Source organism: Rhipicephalus microplus, chromosome 1 (genome assembly GCF_043290135.1).
Source record: "Rhipicephalus microplus isolate Deutch F79 chromosome 1, USDA_Rmic, whole genome shotgun sequence".
NCBI lineage: Eukaryota > Metazoa > Arthropoda > Arachnida > Ixodida > Ixodidae > Rhipicephalus > Rhipicephalus microplus.
Genome location: NC_134700.1, coordinates 263,708,603 through 263,731,310, shown reverse-complemented (window position 1 = coordinate 263,731,310; position 22,708 = coordinate 263,708,603). Strand labels below are relative to the sequence as shown.

Sequence of the window (22,708 nt, the reverse complement as noted above, 5' to 3'; positions counted from 1 at the left end):
TGAACACGTACCTCAAAAGAAAACATACAAAGTAGTGTATGTAAAATAGAACACTCGAGCACACAGACGCGAAAACACATACGCACATATCACAACACAATGCTAAGGAAATGTTCAAAAGTCAACGAGTGAAGTCTCTGATAAAGTCCCTCCTTCATATTCGATCCAACCAGCACAAAACAGCAGAGAACACGCCTGGTCCTTATGAAGATGTATTCGCTCGTGTGTACAAAGCAGTCGACACGTCATTCACTTCAGCACACACATGATGGGTGTCATATGATACTGCCCATAATAAGTACATGTGTTGTACAACTTGCTACTTGTCAGCAATTCTGCTGTCTTGTAAGAAACGCCTTAAGAAGCTTCATCCCTGAAATTGTTTTCAGTGCCTGCAGCAAGGTCTATTCTATGAGGAAAAAAGGCTTCACTGTGATCTCTTCAAAGCACCCGTAACGTAATATACGAAAACATTGGGTAGATGAGTAAGGGGGTAACTACACAATCTGTTCATAGGCGCGGCAGATGCGTAAAGCGCTATTCTCTGCGTAGTCTCATTACAAGCTGCCATGTATCACGACCGAGTTACGTGGTAAAACAAAGAATAAATGTGGTAGGCGTGGGAAGAAGGGAAACAGGAACTGGAATCGATGACCAAAACGCGAACTATATCAATCTATTCGAAAAGAACTATCGAATGTACGGTTATTTATTTGCACGTAAAGCGCTAGTTTGAGAGGACAGCGAAAGCACGCAGTAGGGTGGAGTTTGAATGCAGCAAAAAGGGCGCAACTATCCTGTAGTTTTGACTTCCATGTTAATATCGGGCTTCAGTGCAGAAGATTCAATCAGTGGCTCTTGTGTACAGATAGGTCGTGTTGAGATTTTAATTGTATGTAGTCTTCTTGTACACAGGCGTATATTGTGCGTTTGCGAACGGTTAACTCTCATTACGGCAGTGGTAAAAGGAAGGGACGTTTGTCCTTGCTTGCTAGCTGGCTTTCCAGTGGGCATGTGTGCATGTCGTTGATATTCCATGTTATGGTTAGGGGGTATCAACTGCTAGCGAATAGACATTGTCCATAGGCTCTGGCTCCGATTTCACAATGCCATATGTCTTTTTTACATCTTATCTAAGCCTAATAAATTGTTGTACCTATAGAAGCTAACCAAATAGTCTTAGTCTTCATAATGAATGTTTAGTCCTTGTCACGGGGAGACTATCTCTACTAAGACTTTTCTTAGTTCATTTCTCTCCTTTCAACCTCTTCTATGTTTTAACTGAACTCATCCTTAACTAACGACAGCAAAATTTACACGCAGACTACACGGCATCTCACCACTACCGTTCATCACTACAAAGGCTACGGGTTGTAAGCAGGCCAAACGCTTGCGAAGAATAACATGGTTGCAGATATAATTACCTTAGAAGTGGCAGGATTGAGACCTTCACGCTTGTTAGGGACTTCTTACGTGACATTGATGCGTGACATGCTCCTTCTTCTTCGCACTGATACCATGTGCCTGTAAGTGCTGTATCAGTAACTGCCAGTACGTGTGATTACGAATCAATTTGGCAGCGCTCATGCAGAGGTGACTGCCACTGGCGTAGCCAGGGGATGGCACACCGGTCCCACGTCCCCCCCCCCTACCCGATCTTTAGGAGCGAAGCTCCTTAGGACGTGGGCTGAGCGTCCCATCGCAGTCGAATGTAGCCACCTCTTGTTAGTTCTTGAACCGGCCGTAGAGGGCGGCATTGGGCATATAACGAAACGCATATACGCTGAAAATGCAAATGGTACGAAACTAGAGGATGTTACCTGTAGTATGATGATAAAGATCAAAGCATATTCATGAAGTGAATGATGATGAGTGGGGCGAAGCGTCCAACAGTCTATCCATCTGTGCGTCCGCCCGTCCTCTCATGCATACATCCGTCCCTGCGTTCGTCCTTCCGTCAAACAGACAGACGACGGACGGCCGCGGCCAGCGCATGATTCACGGTGTGCCGATGAAAAGTATGATACGCGCAAGGTGGCGGCGGCTCGCGCTCGAAGACAGAACTCCGATGTGCGAGCGCGCGAGAAAATAGGAGTGACGCCACATGAAGACGTTGGACATCGCGTGTTCGTGGGTGGCGGCGTACGCTAGGGGGCGTGGTGTAGTAAAATAAAAGCCGTTCTGGTGCGCGCGTGTGTTCAGAAGGTCGGCGGATAGACAAGGCTGCAGAGCGACGTGCACGCAAGGCGGCGGCGGCGGCTCGCGCTCAATGATTTACGTGTTGTTGCTCTGTTTTCGCAGGTCCCTGCAGTGTTCCAGGCTTCGGGTGCACAAGAATCTCGTGGCGTCCTTGATTGTACACTCAATCCTGCTGGCCGTCATCTCATTTCCCAACGTTTTGGGACCACACTGGACGACCTACAGTGACGTGGTACGGCATTTCGTTGCACAGTTCACCAGTCCACTTCTATGATGCATGCTGCCACTCCCCATTTGAATGCATTCTGTTAATTCCGTTGTTTTCGTTACGGTGTTCGCAAGCACAGAAGTTTAAGTGAGTGGGTGTAGCGAAATTCTACCGGAAACACGTCACGAAGATGCGGTGGCGCTGTTGTCGGGCGTTTGGTTTCACTTGGAAGGCAAAAGCCGCGGCGCCTACCGCAGTTGCTGCTGTGTTTTCGCTGGCACGTGCGTAGTTTGTGGCCGTGTAAAGAAGAAAGAGTGTTTTACCGACGAACTTTCACGATGATTTGCACGAAAGCCACAAAAAAGATGGACCAGGTCTTTTTTTTTTCGCTTTATGTTGACTAAAACTTCGCCGTTCAGCCGCAGCTGTGAAACGCGAGAACTTGCCTTTGACGCCACTTCACCGGTTATGTTTTGGAGCGGCTTACCGATAAAAAGCGATTATTACTCGCAAGCATTAGAATAAACCATAGAATTACGTTTTTTTTTTTTCAATAAGCCATGGAGGCGTATCGAGCATGTTTACCTCAAAAACGTTCTGGATAGCATTAATATGCGAAGTATTTTTCACGGTTGCCATTGTTGATATAACTGCAAAAGTCTTCGACACGTCAAAATGATATCGCCATACTGGGATAAACTAAAGGTATCACTCGGTCATCGAGCCAACGATCGATCATGTGTTTGTTTCTGCATGGGTACGGTTCATTAAAGTAGCAGCGAACGAAATTATAACTTGGACTGTGTTTTTTTTTGTGATTATATGCGGCTGCGATTACACACCTGACACAAGTGCCCTGTTCTGACTCTGGTGCGCTTCACTAGATTTTTCTCGTCTATGTGAATTCACAGAAAAGCATCGCGCAAGAAACTTGTCCAGTCGTATACGCATTTCGTGGTGTCGGCTTGAGCGTACGAATTGACCCGTGGGCCTTACAAGTACATAACCGTATTGCCCACAGCATGTTACTGAAGCATTATCGCAAGCGTGTTGCGGATCAAAGTGTCACCGAGGTCGTTATGGTCATTTGCGTTATTAACTTCTCTGCCACACTCATTATATGCGAGGATTTACCGTAACGATTCATGGCCACGTATTTTTAAACCACGCATTTGCTTATTGCCCTCTAGATCCTCTTGATTGATATGTGGGGTTTAACGTCCCAAAACCACTATATGATTATGAGAGACGCCGTAGTGGAGGGCTCCGGAAATTTAGACCGCCTGGGGTTCTTTAACGTGCACCCAAATCTGAGCACACGGGCCTACAACATTTCCGCCTCCATCGGAAATGCAGCCGCCGCAGCCGGGATTCGAACCCGCGCCCTGTGGGTCAGAAGCCGAGTGCCTTAGCCACTAGACCACCTCTAGATCCTCTTGCAGAACTGGGTGTGTCTTTGCATTTTTACAAATTAAAGTGTGCACGTGTGACGTAGGCTGCAGCAATGACGATGATATTTCGCAAATGAGCTACATTTCCGCAGTTAAGGTACCTCACATGTTCGATGAGGTTCTCAAAGCTAGAGCTACACGTCCACATAGCTCATATGATCATTTCAGATCTCCCCTAACGCGACTGCAACTTCCTCCGTAGCGGCCGCAGCTTGTAAACATGCGAGAGGTGTCCCGACGCGCTGTTCTCGAAGGCAGCTTGCGCACCTGCTCCACTCGTCGTCACGTGTTCATAGTGGCAGGTGGCGCGCTTTCAGCCGGGACTACTGGGCGGAGCTAACGCACCATGACGTCACTCAGAGTCTACCGTGTTTACAAACATAGAATGGATCTATACAATGAAGTGAAAGTTTAGCGCTAATGAAAACAGAATAAAGGGGAAAACGAGGCTTCGTGTCGGAGGGAGACGAGAAAAAAGCGTGAGCGTTAACTTTCAACGGGTTTATTGCTGCATGACTCCGATGACAGGTTATACACCCAGGGAGTCGTTTATCGTACATGACTAACAAAGAAGTAAAAGGAACACCACGTCAAGATATTTTCAAGATTGGCACACGCTGGCTGTCTGATACAAGCAAATATTTCGTCTCACAAGGCGATTAAAAATAAACAAAAAAACTTGGTGATACGTGTGCAAGCTCACAATTTGTACACCTATCAAGCAAATAATTAGCGTTGCTAATAATAACAATGATAAGAATAAGTTTTAGTAAGACAAACAGTATCATAAAACCATTTGTATATGTAACACTTAAAAAGACGATAGTCTTGCGTCTGGAGGGAGTGAACAAAACGTTTATTTGATGTTCTGCGCAAGAAAATTGATAAAGCGTATTCTGGAGGCGCTGCGTTAGAGTGCCTCGAGCGTGTAGTGGAGGCGAACGAGCGCATCGAGGCACGTTAGACACAAGCGCCATCTGGCAGTTATCTTCGAAAACAAAGGCGTGCGTGACCGCGGAGAAAGATGCGCGCCAGTCTCGGAGGTGATAAGATGTAGAACGCAAAACGACCGGCAGGTGCCACCAGTGACGTCGTAGCAAAGCGTTGGAAACACCTTTTTGAGCATCGCGTAGCACTGTCGGCGCAGCGCGATAAACGCTACATTCCTTGTTTGTGCCTCTTCTAGTATAAAGGCAGACTTACAAAACATAGACATGTTGTTATGGCGCCTCAGATATGCACAATAATTGCTTTTTAATTGACAATCGCACAACTATCAACGCTAAATCTTGAGCAATATTGGTGGGTGCGGCGAATGGGGTTGGCCGTTTCGTGCCATTTGATGTATCGTTAGAGCGGGAAAACAGACAAATGTGCAGACAGACAGACCAAAATACTTCCGTCGAAGGTCTCCAAGAAAGACTATCGTCTATAAAAAAAAAGGCGCGTTCAATTCATTATTGAAAGACATGTTCTTTGAATACTAAACCTCACACCGTCTTTCCGCACAGATCACGGCCTTCTCGCAAACAAACTAATGGGACTAATTTTCCTTTTATTTTTATTGACTAGGAATTTTTTAGCTGGTTCTCATGTTGGCGAGTATGAGGTAGTAAAGAAACACCATATGGCACGTCTCTATGCGGGGAATTATTTCTGAATGCAAGTGGTGGCCCTCGTTAAGTTATGTGCAAAAGAACAAGTGAGTGGGCGACTCGGTACAGATTCATCATTCCATATGCAGTGCTAGACAAGTACGAAGAAAAGTGTGATGATGATTATAATGTTAATCCTCAGATGATTGCCACCTACCCACTCAGGGGAATCAGCCCAGAGTTGGGCGGGTCGAAAATTGCTCGTGTTGTTTCTCTTCTTCGCCCTTATCTAGTGTTGCGCAATGAATTATGAAGTTAGGTGCGACCACGCGAAAGTGTAGGAAGTCCCTGAGATTAGACAAGCACACTCCCGCATCATGTTATGCTCCACAATGTAAAATTCTCCAGAAGTCTCAAGCATGTATTGAGTCTAAGTTTCCGCAGCTTCGTTTCTGTAAATTCCAGGTGCACGTAACTTTTCGCTTTTCCCTTATGGTTGGCAACATCGGAAACCACAGCGCACCACTTACACTTGAGCCTTTGCAGCATCTTAAACAGAAAATGCTGATTACCGCGAACGCACGCGAGTAGTGTACCTCTCGCTAAGCATGCCGGGAAAGTGGTCCAGCTTTTTTTTTCTCGCGAGGTTCTTAAACCGAGCAAATATAAATGCGCGTCGTATAATGCAACGCCTATCGCTAAAATGATATCGAGCAGACAATACTGAATTGCTGCCGTTGATTTTACGGAAAAGCTTTCATGAAACATTCGTTCTTGACGTCGCGAACTTTATATCAAGGGACGTAGTGAATGGGATCGATATCTGCTACTCCATTGCTGTTTGTGTCACGGTTAAAAAGAAACCAAGGAGCAGAGGGAAACTGAAATTCATATAAAAACTCAGCGAGTGCCCAAGCGTGCAGGAACACTTTTTTTTTTTTCAGACTCAAGTGCACGCGCTACGCACAATACAACTTTTTTATATGGCTACGTTATCTGTTTTTATCTCTTCGTGCTTCTGAGGCATATGGCTTCTTGATTCAACTGTCATGCCTTTGAGTCAATAGTGCTGAATTTCGACTCAAAATTTAACTATAAGAACACTGCATAAAGCATTTTCTTTGTTGCTAAGGTCACAGTAAAAAAAAAAAAACGCCCGGCCTGCGCAGAAGGCGCAGCACAGTCACATCGAAAGCCAGAAGAGCGGTCTTTCAGATCCTTTTTTAAACACTCATTGGGTAACTGCTGCAAGCGCACTTACTAGATGCCCGCTACGGCATTAATAATAAAAATTTTAGGGTCAGAGGCCGGCATTCGCTATGCTATTTTTTGTCATTCTTCTGAGAAGCGTGTTATCCGCTAAGCACTTGCAAGAAATTCTGTGACAATTGTTCATGCAGTGGCTGACGACGATGAGGAATGATGCCTTAAGTGAGCATGCGCCACAGTTAATGGGTGAACAAGAACAAGCATTTGTAATGGGTTGGAGCATTTGACGATCCACTGGTTACGCTATTCGTATTGTGCGACGACTGGTTGTTCGTTCGCTGTTTTAAAACGCTTTACAGGTCGTATTAACGCGATTGCTTTCCCGACATCAAGCCTGCCTAAGGCAAATTTACCAACAAGTCCCAAGCACCGGCCTGGCTCAGTGGTAAAATACTGTGCTGGCACCCAGCAAACCAGGGTTTGAGCCACACTGTGTCATTGGTGCTAGCTTTTTTTTCTAATTTCGTGCGATGTGATTATGGACACTGGTGACGGTGGTGCCTCACAACTATGGCACCACGCGTAATCCGGGTTTTCATCTCGTAACAGCTTTTGCTGTAAAAAAATTAAAAAAGCTAGTCATGCAACTAGCAAGCTATTTCCAACTAACGCGGCTACTTCACGACAATTATTATCCGAGGTTGCGAGGTGACAGGAGTAGCTGAACCCTATTGTTTTTATGACAATGATAAATTATAGTGCAGCACTTAGTAATGAGCTGACTGCTTCTCGATCAGCCACACTTTACGCAATTCAAGAGGTGGTACGCTTCTTCAAGGACATAGTAAATCTGCTAAGCTGGCTCGACATATCACGTGGTCGACATGAAGATGGCCCCACGTTCAAATGTGGTTGGAAGCACTGCCATGTGGGCTCTGCGGTATGTTCGAACACTTGGTTGCCATGTAGAATACCCTGTTTAGATTCCAGCAAGCAAACCCCAATTTTTATCGAGGCCACTAAGGTCCCTAGAGCTTTTGATCCACGCGCCAAGTTTTTCAATGTGAGCTTTGGATTAGGCACTTAGTGCTTTTGCTTTAGAATCGGCAAGCGTTATATCAATGAACAAAAAGTTGAGTTCTATTATGGCAATCACTGATTATGTCTTGAGCAATTCCTGTAGGATGACGTGACCTTATGGACACGCCTAATGAGGAGCTCGCGTGAGATAAGACAACCCAGAAAAAAAAACGATCCTAACGGTGCACCCTCCCACTTGTTAAACACGCAGACCACGATATCGACCACGTGCTGCACTATATCGATTACAACGGCCAATACGCTTTCGTCACGCTGCGAGGTGCAGACGCGCTCGTTCAACCTAGCCGACCCCTGCTGCACTTGTCGGTGAATCTTGAGTTTGCAGAGGTTGCCTAATAATGACGAGGCAATAAATAGACAGGCTAATGTACCAAAAAAGTCGATAGCTTAAGCAATATATTATGAAATGATTGCATCGCATACGCCAGACAAGAAAAGAACGAAGAAAACTCGGGGTGTTTAACCAAGGCCACGCTCAAATTTATAACGTGACAAAATTGTTCTATTATGGTTATCCATACAGACTTATCGCGGACTCTCATTTCTCACGGGCGAGGAGGGGCTTTCACGAAAGCATACTATAGATTTTAGCACAGGAATAGCGGACAACTCCACATGAACGAAGAAAAAGAATTTCAAGGACTCTTTGTGTGTGTGTGTGTGCGTGTGCGTGTGCGTGCGCGTGCGTGCGCGTGCGTGTGTGTGCGTGTGTGTGCGTGTGTGTGCGTGTGTGTGTGGCTGTGTGTGTGTGGCTGTGTGTGTGTGGCTGTGTGTGTGTGTGTGTGTGTGCGCGTGTGCACGCGCGCGCTCTGGGAGTGCGGGTCGCTTGGTCCGTCTTATCGCGAAGTCGAGTAGGATGCGCTTCTGCGCAGCCCACAGCTTCAGGACAAAATCCTGGCCGTCCAGTGTGCCCGCGACAGGGCCCTCAGGCTAGACCTGCCGGCCCCCACGTGGGAGTAGCCGGGTGACGCGTGGCAACCTCAGCGTCTGCACTGGACCATAATAAAGCTGTTCTCACTCACTCAGTCACTCACTCACTCACTCACTCACTCACTCACACATGGTTACGATGCTGTTATTTTTAAAACAGTTTGCTCGCAAATTGGATGAAGGCGTACTTTAAACAAAAACAAATTTCCATTTAACCAGATATGAAAGTGTGAAATTCAGTACCTTATGGGAAATCAATGACTTACCCGTCAGCAGCAATACTCTTAATCGGTCTGCCTGAGCAACACAAGGCCCAGTACAACAGCTTATCACCGTGAACAACACCCGATGTTAACGAGAAAGAAGCACTGTGCACATTCGAACCATTACTGGCGTGCGGCCGAGTAGACGTGTTCGTGAGTAAGTGAAGAGGCGTATCCGCGTCTAAGTCCACCACAAGGACAGAGGCTAACCACACGCAACTCGTACAAGACTGGGGCAATGGCAGCAATCCCCTATTTTGTCTTCATTTCCTGGCGAGATTGGCCATTCTCATAAAACTAACGCTCCTGCCGTCTTTTCGTTATACAGTCTGTGCCTCTTTCGTAATGCCATCAATCTATCCCAAAGAAAAGCCCGGCGCATATACGGGTCCCAGCAACGATCGTCACTGTTGCATGCATTCTCATAGCTTATGGAGTTATGAAGAAAGGAATGGCGTGGGCATAAATAAGACAGCAAATAAAGCAAAGTATCTACTATGTGCAGCCTCCTTTCTTGTCCTCGTTGATGCGAATTCAATTGCCTCGGCTTAGAAAGACATTTTACTGGGCGAGACGATCGGTTCATGACTCGAGAAGCAAAAACCCGTAGCAACAATGAAACAAGGATCACACAAACGACAGGCCTGCGTTCTCGTCTAGTAGTTGTTCATCTTCTGAATAGAACGATCTTTCCCGCAAAATTGCCGCCATTACCTGCCCGACCTTATTCTTGCAAAATGGTACACAATACCTGTCTCGCAAATAACGTATATGTGGTTACCATTTTGTATAATTTCTCTACATGTACCCCTTATGTAACACCTCCTAGAGGGGTCTTTAAGGTAATAAAATGAAATGAAATAAAAATTGTTTCATTGGCAATCAGTTTTTTTTTCATATATAGTTTGCACTCTTATTTGCACTTTGCGTCATAACTTTCTCTCCTCCTTCAATCATCATCAACATATTTGTATTCAATCAATTATTCATATTAGTGACGTCAATAATGCAGCACATTGAGAGTCAACTAACCGGAAGGGTGTTCCAAGGTTACAAACCGCAGGCGGGACCTCCTTCATTAATAAAAGGTAAAAAAAAATTACTAATAACAACAAATAACAACAGCGTTCTTTTTAAGTGTTGAATGCAACAAGGGCGTTACTGAATGTTCAGGTTGGCACGTTAAAAATTGTATACACATAAAGCAAATTTATAAATAACAAAATGCCGCAGTTACACATCGTATAAACACACTTTTTTTATTCTCCCTTAAATTAATATTGCTCATTATATGTTCCACATTTTGTGATAGTGAGCTCTATAATTAAATTGTATAAAATAAAAAAAGCATACAAATAGGAAAACATGATAAATTGCGAAAATCCGGGCCAGATTAACAGAACAGAGAGCAAGAGCCAATGCTACTAGCATCGCACCCCTCACGGAACTGTAAATGCGGTTACCGTCATAGGGTGCGAGACGTTTGACACGGCTCTCACTATCGATGAACAAAGTAGTGACACTAACCCCGCGTGGATAATAACATTCTTTTCCACCCTATAGCCACAAAGTTCGAATACATCGTAAACTTCCATAGATGACCACAGCTGCCGTATGCCGTTCACTTGACTTCAATGTACAAGCAATAGGTTGTTCCTGGTGTCGAGCGTCATCTACAGTTTTAATTAATAAATTACGCACTCAGCGCAATAGAGGCGTTCTTGCTGACCATGCCCGGACAGCTATAGGTGAGTCGATTACTTGCACGCTCATGCTCATAAACAAACACATAAACACTAACGAGGCCGGCTTCGCATGTATGGAGCACCGGCGCCGACTTATGACATGGGTCGATTGATAGATTGATATGGGGGCCTTAACGTCCCAGAACCACCTTATGACTATGAGAGACGCCATAATGAAGGGCTCCCTAAATTTTGACCACCTGGGGTTCTTCAACGTGCACCCAAATCTGAGCACACGGGCCTACAACATTTCCACCTTCATCGGAAATGCAGCCAGGATTTGATCCGTGACCTACCGGTCAGCAGCTGAGTACCGTGGCGGGGCCTGTCATGGTTCGCGTCGCGTTGCATTTACTATATTAGACCACGTCGGAAACTAGGTCACCTGTTTGTTACTCGTTTCATCCGAGACGAGTCGCATATGCTGGCGCATGCTGTCAATGGGCTCTGTGGTGTTTGTTGTTGTTGTTGTTGGCAGATAGTGTGTTTTTACTTTGTTCAGCTTCTCTCGTCCCATCTCATGCCAGTGGCAAGGCTTAAACTGGGCGCTGGCAGGCACTGCCATTCAGCTGTGGCCCCTGGCCGAAGGTTCGTTGCCGTTCTTGCGGTACCAGGGAAGTATCTTGCTTGTATTTTTTCGTATATGAGAGCTTAAGAAAAAAAAACCGATACTTCATCTCGCACGAAGAGAGAATGACAACGACAACAACGTACCGGGATAACTATTTCGCGTGCCCGAGTGGTGACCGGCACATGCACGGCAACCTATAGAAGAGCATCCGTCGGTCCTCGTTTAATGAAAACGCCACGCGCTGTATGTGCCAGGTTTGAATTGATGGATAACAGGCGCAACCTACATCGTTAAAAGCTACCTCTGTTTCTTTCTTTATCTTTTTCTCCTCGGTCGGAAGCCAGCGAGCGTGCTACAACAAGCAATTACCGAGACGTGCATCCGTGCGGCACTGTCCCTTGTTACACTGAGTTCTGACCCACCGTGAATACAAATACAGAATCAAGCGTTGTTTTCAGTCATCCTCGTTTTTCTCGTCCCACAATTGTTCATGTTCATGATCCGGCCACTACTCCTTATCAAAAAATTTAGAAGACGCTCGAGCTTTGCCTTCAATAGTATACTATAGACCACGATAGCGTAATCGGGTTTCACGCACACTGCCTTCTGAACAGCTAGCCTGCTTCGGTTCTCGAATCAGTACTCATCCACGCCGGAACGAAACCAACGAATGTGCGCGTAACAATGACTATTCCAAAGTGTCATTGAATGCCAATTGCAAGCCCAGAGTGCCCACTATGCCATAATCATTCATTATGAAGATCCGCGAAGTGCCCCCGATGCGCGTCTGAAGGGCCACACGCGAACCATACCAAGCTATTCACTTTGTTGGTGGTTCTGCTGGGCCTGGCCAGCTCTGCCGACTGGCTCACTCTACCCCATCTCCTGACGCCGACAAGAGCTCTCGCCGACTGGTGCCCCGTCCTCGGACTCCTGCGACCATGTCCATCTTTCCTATCTTCTCCTTACTTCCGTATGTGGCTGGCCCTCCGTCTCGCTCTCTCCTTCCGCTCTGTCTATCTCTATACCTTTTATTCCTATTCTTTTAATCCCTCCTTACCCCCATCCCTCGTGAGCTACTGTTGAGGTGTCTTCCCCCTGAAAGACAGTTACGGGGCTCACGTTTGTTGTCTTTTCATTTAAGAATCACTCCCCCCTCCCTTGATGGTTCTGCTGCTGGTCACAATCAAATATAGTGACTACGCACCTCCACCACTCATGACTGATCATGTTATTCGATACGAGCTTAAGCTGACACACACTGCTGATCATTTACACAGATGTGTAAGTTGTATAAACGATGATGACACGTCCAGTTGGCACAGAAGCGTCAGTGACTGCACTATACGTCTGAGCGCTTTGTAATAGGTGGCCCCTACAACACACACTTGTTGCTCAATCCACCTTTTTCATGATGCTGCGGTACAAGGGCCCGTCCCTAGCTGAATAGTCGCAATACACCCCCTGGTCTCGGAGGCCTTCGTTCCAGCGATGCCACTTTTCCCGGCCCCTACTAAACACTACAACGCCAGTGTGCAGCACAGGAAAATGGTAAAGGCGAATTCACATATTTTGACCCCCAGCACGATTCTACACTTCTGCCACGCAATAAATGATGTGTTACGGAGAACCCTTCCAAAGAGTTCACTACGTAGCACTTATATATGGTATTTTATTTTTTTCCCAGAGCAGTTTCAACACGTATTGTGGCTTTGTCGTGGAACACCTCCTTGCGACGCAGACGGCCTGGTTTCGATCTTTGTTCAGGCCCAGAATTTCTTTAGTTATTTTGTTTGCATCTTTCTCGATTTCTTGGTCGCGGACAAGATGACTTTTTGATCACAACCAACGACGTGCAAGGCGTGAGCTATACCGACGCCGGCGCCGAAATTTCTGGGAAACGAGCTCGTTAACCCTCTCGCGTTGAAACAACTCCCTTCTCCTGTTTTTTACACGCACCGTGTCCTGCGCGGACACGGTGCATGTACACTCACTCAGATGTATATATTGATATCGCGAAGCATATTCACGTTGGAAGGATGAGTAACTCGCGCAAGCACGCACGCACGCACGTCCATGAGCATTTTCGATGGAAAATTACCATTTTCGACAGAGGCTAAAATGCTGTAAGCCCACGCGTGTGCTCAGATTCGGGTGCACGTCAAAGAACCGCAGGTGGTCGAAATTTCCGGAGCCCTCCACTACGGCGTCTCTCATAATCGTATCGTGGCTTCGGGACGTTAAACCCCGCATATCATTAAATCAAATGCGAAGAATGAGCACGTTATTCAGCCCTGGCGTTTTGAGGTCCGATTCGTGGCGCCAGTAGCTTTTTCACAAGACGTCACCATGAAATAAGCTCTCGATTGGTCGATGTATACGTAAGATGACTGTTGTGCATCATCGTGTATACCTTGTTTTACCATGCCCATTCTGCCATGTATCACATTACTATCATGCGCGATCTTGTTCTTGTTCACCTGTAGCCTGTGGGGCATACCATAAAGTTTGCTAAAACTAACTACAGGGTACTCAGGCGCTGCGATCGTTCAGCGACCATGGGAATGATTGGTAGTACACGGATTTGCCGAGGGTTCGTATACTTGCGGGCAGCAAATCGTATTTGCGGTCTCGTTTATTGCTGGTTTCGGTTTTGTTTTGAAGGAAAGAACGAACCCCTTTGAACTTCGTGACCCGATTCGAAATGGTAAGCCCGGCTAAAAAAATAAGGTGGTGGAGTGCAACCGCTGAACATTTGCTGGTTTTCGTTTCGTTAGAAAACAGCTCGAAGCCACATGAACGCACGCGGAGCCAGAAGCAGGCCAGAAGTACAAAGATTAGACAAATACGTGTACTACCCATCATTGCCATGCTCGCTGAAGCGCCGTGCATTGCCGCTCCCATAGAAACTAGCGTTATAGTTCCTTCTGGTGTATATTAGAAAACGTTATTGTGCATGCCCACTGTGAGGGATTGGCCAACTGATTTTACTTCGTTTTCTGTGATCGCAACTGCGCAAGGGGAGACAGCTGTGTGTGGTTGAAAAGTGCTAATTCCTGACAGGCTCACCACTTAGGGCTGACATTTTACAAGTTTTGTGAATCAATAAATTGTGGGGAGGAGATAGCGCTTCTTGAAAGGACAGTGAAGGCGAGAAAGAAACCCCTATCCCGTCTTTGAACTCGGTGTGGTTCAGGGGCCCACGCACCGAAACGAAGACTTTCGGTATACTTTGCAGCAAGTTTTGCGGTTATTTTCTTCAGTAGTGAACGATAAAGAAATGCGTGTAGAAAATGGCGAAAAAAACGCCTCGGGCAACCGGCAATGTTTCTCACACTGAATGCAGGCCAGGTAACCTGCTCGAAATTGAGTTCGGCTTTTGGGAGTACTCGCTGCAAACTACTGCAACTATCGTGTATATACAGCCTAGTTCTGGCTCTTTGTTGCGTATCAAGCCATGGTAGCTTCGCAGTTTTTCTCGTAACGTGCACAGCAAAGCCTGCCAGAAGGGAGTAATGCGCAGAACTAGAATAAAATTAAGCATACGATGGAGTCAATTCGCCTTTGTATGCGAATCGCGGGGGAGCCTATATGCATCGCCTACGTAGGCGTTTTCAGTTTACTCGGGCGTCGAGGTAATAGAACGGCCGTTTTTCTGGGTAATTTCGGTACATTTTTAATGTCAGCCGTCAGACAACGATCAACTTAATCCCTTCGGTCACGTTTGCCTCGTCCCTGAATCGTTCGTTTCGCATGCTCCATTCGCTTACCCTGAAGGCGAGGCGCAGACGGGGAGCCCCATTGTGAAAAGTCAATCCGGACGGCGATGCCGCAGGCGAGTTTACCAATCTGTTTCAGGCGAATTCGATTTATCTCAAGGCACGAATCAGCTACTTTCTTTTATTTGTTGTTTCACTCGATGTAAAGACTGCAGTTCTTAGCCTTTGTCTTTTTTGTCTCTTTTCAAGCCATATTCTACCACGTACGTATGCAAAGCGGTTGTTGTTATTAATGTATAATTCCAGCTGCTTACCTGAGATATCACCTAAGAGGTTACTCATTGAGCAATTCATGAAATGTTAACGTGGTACTTGAACAAGCAAAAGCATTATCCACTTTGCAGTGGTTATATTTTATTCACCAAGCCAGTGCTGCAGGTAATCACGTGATGCTTGTGAAAAAGAGGAAGGGAAGGAAGGGCGGGTGGGACAACCAGACGCACTTCCGAATTGCTACCCTGCTTTCAAAAAAAGATTAATGAAAAGAAAGAAAAAATAGGATAGTGCTATTAGGGTGGGATACATCTGGTTATACTAAAAGAAAAAAATTGCTAAAGAGGAAAGGCAGGGGCTTTAACCAGTTCACAATAACCGGCATGCTACTCCACACAAGTTAAAGGAATGAGGGATACGCCGAGTCATGCATCATGCTAAATTATTATAGTTTACCGCCATTACATTAACGCAGTAACAAATGCGGGTGCTTTGAGGATTAGCGACAGTCTAAACGTTGTCGTTCATGGCTTTATGTCATCGCTGCTGCAGCATTTGATTTAGAGGTATTTTTTTACTGGCAAGAGTCATATATAAGTCTGACTTCCTCAAGAGAGCTACCTTATTGAGCAAGGCGTCCTAATGAGCGGTTGTTGCGCAACCATGATACTATGCTTTCACGTGATCCCGTAGATGCTATGAACATTTCTCGGGGCACAGTATTCCATCGAGCACAGCCTGGCTAATTTTCCTGCACGTTCTTTATTTTTTATTGGTTTCTTTGTCCTCCTTTATTTCGACTTCTAACCATGAGCTTTGTTCTTTGGGGGTAGGTTTACCTACCACGCGATCGGGAAGGGACGCGACGCTATCCACTGCCCTTGCTAACAAAGACGCTATGGTCGGGTTCGTCGACTCTTCAACACACGCAGAGGTGGCACTTTTGGCAGGTCGTCAACAAACATGGGTTTATTTACCCAAGATACAGCCCACTGCAACAATCACGTGCTTGCGGGCCAGCGGGGAACTCCTAAAGAGCGACCGAGTGCACGCATGCCAGCAGGTGCCAGCGCTGACGCACAAATGGCGGCAGTCGAGCGCGTGTACGAGAAGCCGCCTGCTAAAGCACCACGTCCACCTCTCGTGCAGACCTGCGTGAATCTATCCTGCGGCGGGCGAACGCTGGGCGAAGGTAAGCTACTGAGAGAGAGAGAGTAAACTTTATTAAAGGTCCTGAAGGGGACTGGGCACCCCTCACGGGGGCCAGCCCGGTGGCTCCGCTCATGTGGGGATTGGGAGTCGGAGCTCGCCAGCCACCTTTTGGGCCTTCTGGGCGGCCTGTTGTTGAAGGGCCCTGTCGGGGCTCCTGAGGTGGTTGATCCAGTCGTCCTCGGTGCCAGGGGACCAGAAGCTAGCGTTTAGCACGTGACACTGCCACAGCATGTGACTGAAATTGCACCTTGAATTTTGGCATTTGGGGCATTCTGGCCTTATATCTGGGAGGTATTTGCTGCAGATATAGGGGCTGGGGTAACTGTGCGTTTGCAGCAGTCGAAGTGTTAATTGTTGTGCTTTATTTAGTGTTGAGTGAGGTGAGGGGAAATCCTTTCTAAATAACTTATAGTGCGAGCAAATTTCGTGATATGATAGGAGTGGCTCCCGGTGCGTGTCGGTGTCCCCGGCCAGTGAGCCGGACCGCGACCCCCCGCGGCACGTAAGATCACGCGCGAGGTTATGGGCCAGCTCATTAGCGTTGGGGAACCCTGGTTGAACGTTGATCCCTTCATGACCCGGGAACCAGTGGATGTGCTTGTCTACAGTTATTTGAACAGATGCTAGAACTCTTAATGCCGCCTGGCAGAGTGTACCGCGGCGGTATGCCAGTGCAGCGGGTTTAGAGTCGGTAAATATTGTGTCGCGCTGAGGGAGTGCTAGAGCAAGGGCAACTTTGCAGCTGCGGCGGTCGCCCCAGACGGAACAGCTCTTAATGCTGTTACCGTAAAAACACAGAAAGCCTGCGAGGCTGAACAAGTGGTCATTGGCCTTGCTCTAGCTACCGGGAGAGGGACTGTGACGGGCGGCCAATGAGGATCGGCGGAGCACCGCGACATGTGCTAGCATGACGCGAGGGGGAAGCATCTCCGGGAAAGTTCAGACCATGACCTACTGTACTCCTGACCTTCCCAGATAGCAGGGTTTCTATGGAAGCGAGTGTCCCCGCTCTCGTTCAACCGCTCAACATTGGTGGCGCAACCTATAACCAGTTCGTCTGCTACATTATAGATGTTTTTACGGCGCTGGGGTAAGAATGCCTGCATTCTGTGGTGAACTTCTGGAATATATATGACTATTTCTTCGCTCGGATGGCTGGTCAAGTAAGCGGTTCTGTGCGTTTAACTGTTTATTGCACACTGGTTGACAAAAGTGGGAACCTGTAGACTTATATGGTGTAGGACAGCCTATGTGGTGTCACGTCGATTTAATTGTTAAATACTTCTGAATGACCTTTAGTATATCTATCCCTGAATTATTTTCGTTTGTGCATAATCATTACGTACTATGAGTGCTCTGTTAGCCAAAGTATGACTACAAACGCTGAAGGTGAAGTCAGCGAAGAGGTGCTGACTAGCGCCACGCCGTCCGTAGGTTACAGCCCTAGTGGCAGAAGGTTTGAACTATAACGTGGGTGCTGGAGAGGGGCTCTCTGGGCAGGCCAGGAGTAGAGTAGGTTATGGTTCGTACACGTGTCTCCGTGCAAGGAAAACCGACGCACAGCTTCCTCCAGACAAAAAGGCCTGGCGACGAAACCATGGTGGCCATGTTTCCGACGCCCGAGCCGCACAAGGCCAGCACCAACGCTAGCAGAAAAGCGAAGCGCTAAAACGGCAGGAGCCCACGATTCCCACAGTTCATACAGAATAGGCACATGCCAATATTCGTTGGAATGTTAGCGAGAGTGCCCAATGGTCCAACTATAAGGGCGTCGATCTGTTCTAGTTTCGCTTCATCGGAATGTATGAATCAATAGCTAAGCCCAGAGCTCGCCAGCGTAGTGTACCAGTCAGTAACATCGTGATGGACACAACGTACGTTTTTTATGTTTCTTTATCAGCTCGTTTTCCGTTCCTTGCTTCGAAGGCATGCAACTTGTTTTGCACGACTGAAGCACCGCCCAGGTGTATAGCATTTTTCACGTACGAGTGCCTAAACAAACGATATGTCGATCGTTGGTCTCTTTGTCCCCCTTGCACTGTACTTACTCTCACCGGGGAATACAAACCGTCACGTACCCACACCTCACTTCAAACGACAGAATCGCTTTTGTGCACACGCTCGCAATAACAAAGTCCGGCGCACCTTCGTAGGTGCACCTGCTGCAGAACTAGTTGGTGTTTGCCGATTTTCATCGTGCAGCGCCAAATGACAAATGCAAAGACGTGACTTGTATGTATCAGTGGCGTTCTAGTTGTTTCTTCGTGCTGTAATACCACGATCTACCCACCTCTGCGCAGACAGCGGCTTCACCGTAGAGAACCTCATATGAAAACTGAAGATTTTCTCCACATGTGCAGATTATTCGACGGCCCAGAAGGCTATTTGTGCGCTACTGCAATTTTTATAGAACAGACGTGTTTGCGATCGATCCGTTCTGCCGTGCCTGCTACTGAGTTCTCGCTTCATTCCCGGTCCGCATTTTTGTTCCCATCCCTCAACCTCAGAAAGGGTAACAAACCAGACTGCCACCTAGTTGACATGCTTGCCATCCTCTTCTTCTCGTTTCTATCTTTCTTTCTCTCACACACACATACACTGTCTCTGATTAAAAAAAGAATGTTTCAATAAAAAGTTGCAGCGTTACGAACGGTGAAGGTGCCACACATACCCTATTTTTTGTACGTGACAACAGAAGAGATTCTTGATTCGTCAGTCCGCTGTGGCTTTGCCGTTATTCGCACCCACTTTCGAGCACTTTCCCTACAAAGCAACCTATTTAATCACGCTGCCCACGTCATCAGATAAAGCACATTATTTTCACAAAATTTACTTTACGCCATGGGGGTTACAATGTTCAGCTGCCTTCCGAGACGCCTGTTAGTCGCTCGGTGTGCTGGTGAAGCAATAATTGCAGCATCGATCAACAGCCGAAAGTGCCGTCTCAAAATGTTTTATTTGTACTTGCGTTGCGTTTTTACATGTAGCTCGTGCACCTGTACTGAAGAACAGCAAAGTAGGAGCACAGCTATTAATTATTTGGTTGTGCTTTCTGTAACAGTAACCGGGCCTTTTTTAGCTCGTCGTTGTCGTTTCAACGCAGCGTTTTCCGTAACTTCCACTGAATCACATCTGGACTCCCTACATTGCTCGTGTCGAACAGTTACCCTAGCACGAGTTTTCATTTTGTTGTGGCTTAATGTTTGAAATTAAGCGCGTGCACGGGTATTTTCGTGAGGCTGATCATCGTGGCAATAGCGTTACTCCCAATGTTGTTCCCTGCCGGCATAAAAGGATTAACTGCGCCTACAGATAACAGGCGTCCTCTATAATGATGTGCGATTATTTAGGTAGCCGAGAGCATAATTTATGAAACCCGGCCGCCTCTTCCGTACTCCCGCGAGCTGCCCGTTTCCGCTCACGAATGAATCTACTATACTACTGGCTGGAGCAGTCGAGCCCAGCTCACACTGTCAGTCGGTGCTCGGCGTGCTTAAGCTTTCGTTCCGCTTAAGCTGCAGCGACGACGTATTGCGACAGTGCAAAATATCTATCACTGACAACTGTTGCGTATACGTAAACGAAAGGACCGAGTCCTCCGATTATTGAATATTAGCAGCTGATGGTGACCTGAATAGGTTATCAAACGTCTGAGCAACACTACGCCTAATCCAAAAAAAACTTCCTGATTGTTCATCTGTTCTCTGTTCCGCATCATCGCCCATAAAGAAATTAATGAACAAAAGAAAATAAATTTTCATTAGTATGACTGGGCTTGAAGCCCGGCCCCACGACACGAAGATGAGTGTCCTAGCTCCCAGGCTAAGCATCCATGCTTGCAAAGAATACATATAAATTGTATTAATTAGTTTTACATGTGCTCTTGGTGTACGAAAACTTAAGCCATGTTGCTGCAAAGTAGATGGCGCTCTATGCGCGTGCGCATAACCTTCTACTGTTAGAAATAGCGTTTATTTATGCTTGCACTCAGTCGCGCCCGATTGTACTTGATATCGTTTCACAGTGGCTATAAGCACGATAGCCGCCTCAAATAAAACGTCCTGTTCAAGAAGCATTCGTCTGATGTACTTCTTGGATGCTGTGCACTCTCCCCGTCATCACAATATAGCACATGCAAACGGGGAATTCAAGGCAAGGCTATGGTGACATCGTAGAATTTTGTAGTTGTGGAACAGAAGCCCTCTCTAGTACAACATGTTAAGACGACGTGGAAGATTGCTCGCGTCAAGATTCTGACTGCGTGAAACTTCGAGGGGGTCCTGCAGCACTTTATTCAGCAGTCACAAAACGTTGCTGATTGGCAGTCAAGGCACCTGAAAACACGTGAGTTAAACATCATCAGTACGCAGAACTTGGCCTTGAACCCACAATAAACTCTCAAAGATAGCTAGAAATTGTTTCGTTTTGGTAAATGAAGCTGGTAACAGTTTTCGTCTTGGTAAATGTTTCGTCTTGGTAACTGAAATGACCATGCCATAATGCAATGGCTTTTGGATGATTTGAGCATCGTGACCTGCATAGTAACCACGGACACCACGGGTGCCGCCACGTTTCCACGTGCCCATGCTCGCGATCACACTGAACGTAAGCCACACGTTCAAATAAAAAAAAGAAGAAAATAATTGAAAGTCACGACGCGTGTTGACCAATGGCGCATCTTTCTGCCGACTTGTTATTCCCCTCCCTTACGTAGCTTTCTGCGCGCTTGCTTGTAAGAAAAGAAAAAAGAGAAAGCGCTTAAAGCTTGCAACGAATCTTTGGAACTCCCCTCGCACTTTAGAGATTTTAAATACTTGGACCATCTCCCCGAAAGGAACCCTGATGAGATGATGAGCAGCACCCGGTTACGCACGGGTTGAACGGCGCTAACGCGGGTGGTGTGGTTTGCGCTGGAAGATTCGTTTGAAGCGGTGGCTGGAGGAGGACCTTTAGGTGACCTGTACAGACATGTTTCAACGCGTACTTTAGGCACTCATCAGGTTCATTGCGCGTGAACTGACGAGTCCGTGGTGTAGCAAAGCGGTGGTCGCGGCAGGTGTTGCAGGCGAACGGACGTGGCGGCGGCTGCGTGCGCCGCGGCCAGCGCATGGCCGGCGAGGGAGAGAGTGACGTGAACGCGCAGCAGCGGCTTGACCTACTTGGCACCGCGCCAACATTTTCGGCGCGTGGCGCGGTCGTGCGGAGGGACATTGTTACACACACTAGTCTAAGACCTGCTTCGTATCTAAAATGTTCGCAGCCGTCGATTCGTGAGGCATAAGCTTTTTTGTTTAAGTCATTTGGCGAACATATTATGAAACGTTGCAGGACCCTTCTAATACAAAACTAGCGCTTCGGTGGTTGCAGCGTATACGCCTCCTGTAAGCCCGTTCCAGACGCTGGAAACACTGGAAATGAGATCAATGTAATCCCCGTAACAATATGATGGTGATACCACCCGATCACATCGTTTCAGTAATGTTTATAACTACGCAATAAAACTCTGCGCTTACACAGCACTTATACAGAGTCCAAAGGAAATTTCCCGTGGAATATCTAACCATATATATCTACGAGCTAACTTCTGAAACCAGATGGTGCATGAATGTATTAAAGTGTTGTCAGCAAAAGGCAAATGATGCTGTGGATAGACTGTTCCCACTACAATACCGATGGGCAAAAAATACATCTTGAAACATCTCACTGAACCCTGAAAGCGCTCAACATTTGGTGCAGGACTGGCTCTGCAAAAGCGTGCTGTCGCTGAAGCTGTATGCGGCCATGGCGTCCATCAACTGGATGTTCGTCGAGGGTCTTCTGCTTCATTCTCGCATCGCCGTTTCCGTGTTTCAACAAGACGCACCCTTCAAGCTCTACTATCTCATCGGATGGGGTGAGTGTTAAAAAAACACTTTAGTAAGGCGGTGTCTGCAATTTAGTGTACACTTATCATGCGACTCGGAGCACTTTCTTGTTTTTCTTTTTTTTTCTTGGAACAGAAATTTTATGAATAGCATACCAAAATTGGCGACTAATGAAAATATCCTGGTTCCACTATGGGGATTCACTTCTGCTGCATGGTTTATTAATCAAATATGAACTTCCGCAGATTATGACATTGAAAAAATTGTCGACGTTGTTGTTTCGTCCACCAGACTAAACGGATGTTTTAGTCAGGAAGAGAAATAATGTGTGACATTGTAAAGAGGGAACAAAAACAGGAACATTCAGT

The 22,708-nt window shown here is 46.7% G+C and overlaps 1 protein-coding gene across 1 annotated transcript in view; it reads left to right on the top strand.

Annotated features, from left to right (window-relative positions):
• The window catches only part of LOC119164990 (corticotropin-releasing factor receptor 1), a 181,937-nt gene that overhangs the window by 88,563 nt on the left and 70,666 nt on the right, over window positions 1-22,708 (top strand). The window contains exons 5-6 of the mRNA XM_075868576.1: window positions 2,302-2,431; window positions 22,213-22,369. Coding sequence (XP_075724691.1) covers window positions 2,302-2,431; window positions 22,213-22,369 — 287 coding nt within the window. The remainder of the gene's footprint in view (window positions 1-2,301; window positions 2,432-22,212; window positions 22,370-22,708) is intronic.